Source organism: Otolemur garnettii, unplaced genomic scaffold (genome assembly GCF_000181295.1).
Source record: "Otolemur garnettii isolate 467f Iridium unplaced genomic scaffold, OtoGar3 scaffold00091, whole genome shotgun sequence".
Classification (NCBI taxonomy): domain Eukaryota; kingdom Metazoa; phylum Chordata; class Mammalia; order Primates; family Galagidae; genus Otolemur; species Otolemur garnettii.
This window is the reverse complement of record NW_003852486.1, coordinates 8,083,901-8,090,018: the sequence shown is the minus strand read 5'-3', so window position 1 is coordinate 8,090,018 and position 6,118 is coordinate 8,083,901. Positions and strand designations below refer to the sequence as shown.

The following is a 6,118-nucleotide window of genomic DNA, read 5'->3' as shown; positions in this document are numbered from 1 at the left end:
ACTTGTCTTGTTCTGTTACTCAGGCTGGAGTACAGTGGTGTCATCATACTTCACTGCAACTTCACACTCATGAGCTCAAACAATCCTCCTGCCCCAGCTTCTTGAGTCACTAAGATTACAGCTGTGCCCCACTACAGCCAGCTAACTGTATTTTTTGTAGAGTTGGGAGCCCCCTTCTGTTGCCCAAGCTGGTCTGAAACTCCCAATCTCAAGTGATCTTTTCACCAAAGTGCCAGGATTACAGGCATGAGCCACAGTTCCTGGCCATAATTTTTTCCTTTGGATTGATATGCACATTCAGACAACTAGGTCATAATATTTGTGTTTGTAAGATAAAGTCTGAGTTGCAGTTGAGTTCTTCACCTGGGAGGTGTGCCATATTTCTCTATTTAGTTGAGTATAGATGGGAACTTACCACCCCTCTTCTCTCCTTGCTTCTAGAATTTTTCTCTTGTGTGTGGATTTATAGTTGTTAATCTTTCAACTTAGTACTGAGTACATGGGATTCTTGCTCTTCTATTCCTGACATACTTAAGAAAATGTTCTCAGTTCATCCAGGTGAATACAAAAGATGCAAGTTTCCATCATCTTTTTATGGCTGAATAGTACTCCATGGTAAACATATAACATAGTTTATTAATCCCTTCAAGTGTTAATGGGCACTTGGGTGGATTCCAGCACCAAGAGGGCATTCAGACAGGACCTTACTATGTATTGGTAAGTCAAGCTTGAGACAGCACAGATGTCAAGGAAGGGTGGCTTCCACACCAGTATTGTTCCTCAGAAAATGGTAAGCTGCCATCTATAAGTCTTTAAAATGTCTTAGTATATAGTATCCTTTTGATTGCTTTGTGCCACAAAGTAATGGTTGGAGAAGAGCAGAACAGACAAAGATGACCAAATAGTACCAGTTGCCATTATTTACAGTTCACATTGTAACAAAATGGGAAATGTGATGGATTTAGGAATTATTCCTGGCTCATTATCAACAAGTGCTAATTTTTTTGTTTTTTTATTTCCTTCAGTAAACAAATGGAGTCAAAATTGAGAATAAGGTAGCAACAACTTTGCAAGATCCATACATAGGAATAGTCATAATTAGCAGTGTTAGAGAACATGTTGCAAAAGAAACATCTAAAGAATAAAAAAGGAGGATGCTTAGTATTTCTCTCAATAAAACCAATTCTGTGTTTTGAATTCTCCCTAATTCATAGGTTTATTGCAGTCCCCCCAAATGCCAATGATCGTCTTCTCAGAAACCCAATAGATGTTTGCTGAATGGTATCTGAGAGTGTAAAGATGTTCAAAAGTGTCTAAAATTTTAAGAGCTTTTTTTGTCTAGCAGATTATTTGAAAAGGGGTTAATTATGGTATATGTATACCATGGAATACTATGCAGCATAAAAAAATGGAGACTTTACCTCTCGTGTTTACATGGATGTAGCTGGAAAATATTCTTCTTAGTAAAGTATCTCAGGAACGGAAGAAAAAATATCCAATGTACTCAGTACCACTATGAAACCAATTTATAATCCCTCACACTTTCATATGAAAGATGAATCACAACTATAACCTAGGATGAAGGGAGGGGAGTGGGTCCATAGAGGGAGGGTTAATAGGGGGACCACTATGGAGCATATTGCAAGTACAAGTTGGATCTATCAGGTGTAGAACACAAATGTCTTAGCACGGTAATTGGGTAAATGAGGTGAAGCCTATGTTAATTAGTAGGATGTAAGTACTCCAATTCATACAAATAATCAACCCTTTGAATCCCATAATGGCATAAATGTATGCATGATCTATGTACAAATGACTTAATAAAAAAAAAAGAAAAGGAGTTACAGGGTGGTGCCTGTGCCTCAGTGAGTAGGGTGCCGGCCCCACATACCAAGGGGGGCAGGTTCAAATCCAGCCCCAGCCAAACTGCAACAAAAAATAGCCAAGCATTGTGGCAGGCACCTGTAGTCCCAGCCACTTGGGAGGCTGAAGCAAGAGAATCGCCTAAGCCTGGGAATTGGAGTTTGCTGTGCCACGGCACTCTACCAAGGGTGATAAAATGAGACTGTCTATAAAAAGGGGGGGGGGTTTAAAATAAGTTCCCTATGCAAGTGTTAATTTTTATATCAGTATAGACCAGGTTCTGGACAACTTTGAGAATGAATCCACAGGCAAGGACCTGAGGATCTATAAAACAGGTTGAGTTAGGGAGGTGAGAAACATAAAATCTGTCCCAGTGACTAATAATATTAATCTTATCATGTGCTCATTGGTTGTTTGTATATCTTGGAGAAATAGGTCTATTCATATTGTTTTTATACTTTACTATTTGTCCCTTATGAGAATTTTTTTGAGACAGTCTCGCTCTGCCACCCTTGGTAAAGTGCCATGGTACCACATCCCACAGCAACCTCAAACTCTTAAGCTCAAGTAATCCTCCTGAATCCTCCTGCCTCCAACTCCCCAGTAGCTGAGACTACAGGCACCTACCACAACACCTGACTATTTTTTTCTTTTGTTTAGCAGGCCCTGGCCGGGTCCAAACCCACCAGCCCCAGAGCATGTGGCTGGTACCCTAACCACTGAGCTATAGGCGCCTAGCCACTTGTGAGAATTTTTTATTATCTACATTCAACAGATGGCTTCTGAGTAACAGTTTAGTTTATACCAGTGCTTCTTGATCTTCCTAATGCTGCAACCCTTTAATACAGTTCCTGTGAGTCACAACCCACAGGTTGAGAACTGCTGGTTTATAACAAAACTGTTTACCATGTTTCTGTAAATTGATGTTATACTACATATTAACAGGCAGAATAACAATCAACTAATCTAAAAGCCATGCAACTTGTGCTTAGTGACTGGCGGGAGCCTACTTTCCAGTAATGTCTTAGCCAAGAACATTTCACAGCATGCATATGGAATCTTATTCTATGCCAGATGCTATTTTGACAACTAAGGATACAGATGACAAAATATCCCAAAACGTACTTTCTGGTCATAGGATGGATAACATGGCAGCTAAAGTCTTATCTATGAAGAATTGAAAAGGAATAGGGAACATTGCTCATCTAGCGAGTTAATTGAGGTTGGTTGTGTGAACTGGCAAATTTGCTGTAAGATTCTACTGAGCATCTCATCATTCTTCCCACAGGTCTCATTGGTTGCCTTTTACCAAAGAATCCACTTTTCCATCAACACCTGTGCTTTCAACGTCGCATCGAGATGGAAGAAGATGACTTATCCTCTTTTTCCAGCTATGGCCTACAATGGTTCCTCAAAGAGCTAGACAAGGAAGAACTTCAGGCATTTAAGGAACTACTAAAGGAGAAATCCTCAGAATCAGCAATATGCTCTGTTCCACAGGCTGAAGTAGATAGTGCCGATGTGGAACGTCTAGCCTTCCTCTTGCACGAGTACTACACAGGACCTCAGGCCTGGGCAATGTCTCTTAACATCTTTGAAGAGATGAACCTGCCAACACTCCTTAAGAAAGCAAAGGATGCGATGAAAAGTGGGTAACATTTGGGACAAGTCCCAGGTTCTCATGGGAATGGGGGAGGTGTTTGCTGGTTGTGTAATTGTGTCTACCTTTGCAGGGGGGGATCTGCACTGTGAGAAGTAAATCTCTGGTCATCCTCACTGGCAATTATAGTATAACAAGGTCCAATGTGGGTTTTTTTTTTTTTTTTAATCTGAAGTGGTTACATCAAACCAATCAACATAGCTTTCACCTCATTTACTTGATTATTGTGTTACGTTTATGTTCTACACTTGACAGATTTGACTTGTACCCTTGCAATATGCTCCAAAGGTGTGGTCCCACCTTTTACCCTCCCTCTATCAAACCTCCCTCCTCCCCTCCCTTCCCACTCCATTTCTCTCCTTCATCCTGAGCTATAGTTGTGTTCTTTCATAAGAAAGTGTGAATAAATATAAGTTGGTTTCATAGAAGTACTGAGTACATTGGATACTTTTTCCTCCATTCTTGAGATAATTAGAATATGTTCCAGGTCCTTCCATGTAAACATAAGAGGTAAAGGCTCCATCTTTTGTAAGGCTGCATAGTATTCCATGGTATACATATAACACAATTTAGTAATCCATTCATGGGTCGATGGGCACTTGGGCTTTTTCCATGACTTGGCTATCATGAATTGAGCTGCAATGAATAATCTGGTACAAATCTTTTTTGCAAAGTGACTTTTGGTCTTTTTGATATACTCCTGGTAAAGGAATTGCAGGATCCAATAGCAGGTCAATTTTTAGATCCCTGAGTATTTTCCAAACTTCTTTCCAAAAGGAACGTATTAGCTTGCATTCCCACCAGCAGTGCAGAAGTGTTCCCTTTTCTCCACACCCACCCCAACATCTGTAGTTTTGGAATTTTGTTATGTGGGCTAATCTTACTGGAGTTAGATGGTATCTCAAAGTGTTTTTGATTTTTTTTCTCTGATGATGAAAGATAAGCATTTTTTTCATGTGTCTGTAGACCACACACCTGTCTATATGCATAAATGTATTCATGATCTATGTGTATATGACTTAATAAAAAGCAATTACATTTGCAAACACATCCTAGAAAAAGTGCTGCATACATCATTGCTGAGTATCACTATGGTTACCTTTGCAGTGCTCCCCTTAGGAAGCTATGCACCAATGCCAGCCCCTAGTCTAACCTTGAAAGCAATTTTGAAACTTTTTCTGGAATGGCCATCAGCGTTGTCATTGTGCAAATTCTGACAAGTTCATGAATTTATCCAAGAAAATGGGCTACTGAATGTCACTATGGTGACCAGATGGCCAAGGGGAGTACTTCAAAGGTGGCAGTAGTGATACTTAGCAATGAGGTATAAAATACTTCTTCTAGGATAAGTTTGTAAACTTATCCTAGATAAGTAGTCACACCGTCTATGTAAAGTACATGTGTATATACACGTATAGTGTAGCCTCTAGCCTGTGAAGCATAGAAGAGGGGAAATGAATGACTCCTCTACCCACATGGGTAGTGGTCAAAGTTAGCAGGACTTGGAGAGTGAATGCTGAGTTTGAGCTCTACAGGAACTGTTACTTGTGACTTTGGGCACATCTCCTCTTACTCTGGCCCTTGAATTCCACCTTGTAAAACAGGAACAGGAGCTGTAATATTTACTACATGTGCTATTGTAAAAGTTTAATAAGATAATGGAGAGAAAGTAGGTGATAAAACTTTGCTCATTTACTGAGAACACTGATAGTTCAATTGTGGGGGAGGAAGGACTGTGTGCCCTGGTCTGAAGAACTGAGGTTCAAGGCACAGATAGAACTGGCTGTTGGTCTCCACATTATAGGGATGAACTCAGATCAGACTGTGATTATCTCAAGAGTATTTAGGAGAAAGGTCTTTTTAACCTTTGACTGCAGAGCACTCAGAAATAAAATGTGCCTGCAGGTGTCCTTCTCATCAAAGGATCATATTGTTTGGACCCCTATAGGCATTGTTCATAGTCAAAAGGTTAAAGTTCTCCTTTATAAGAAAACCTCTTTAGCTGTAGACCGAAAACTCAGAGCAGTGATTTTTTCCCCCCTTTTTCCTTTATTAAGTTATAACTGTGTACATTAATGCACTTATGGGGTACAATGTATTGATATACAATGTGGGATGCTTGCATCTAACTGATTAACATAACCATCACCTTGCTTATTTGTTATAGTAAGACATACTCTATTCTTAATAGTTTTGAAATGTATCATTACATTATGCACATTAGGTGAGGTCCCACCAAATACCCTCCCTCTTCTTGGTCTCTCCCCTCCCTTTCCCTCTTCTTCCCTCCTTCTTTCTGAACTATAGTTATGTTTTACCAACTAGTGTGCTATGAGAGGATCTTAGGTGTACCATGAAAATTTTTAAAGATCATAAATTGTTTTCAAAAGAAGTTCAAAGCAAAGTATATGCTTTCACTTTTTTTTTGATAAACATAACTTGTGTGCATGAAAGTTTTAACTATAGGTCCAAGTGTGCCATGAGATAAAAAAGGTTGAAAAACAATGACTTGGCTTGGTGCCTGTGGCTCAAGTGGCTAAGGCGCCAGCCACATACACCTAAGGTGGCGGGTTCGAATCCAGCCTGGGCCCGCCA

General features: G+C 39.8%; 1 protein-coding gene across 1 annotated transcript in view; it reads left to right on the top strand.

Moving 5' to 3' along the window:
- Positions 1-3,151: 3,151 nt before the first annotated feature.
- NLRP5 (NLR family pyrin domain containing 5) overlaps positions 3,152-6,118 on the top strand; it is a gene marked incomplete at its 5' end in the record, with an annotated part of 31,708 nt that continues 28,741 nt past the window's right edge. The window contains one exon of the mRNA XM_012808545.1: positions 3,152-3,511. Within this exon, the coding sequence (XP_012663999.1) occupies positions 3,152-3,511 (360 nt within the window). The remainder of the gene's footprint in view (positions 3,512-6,118) is intronic.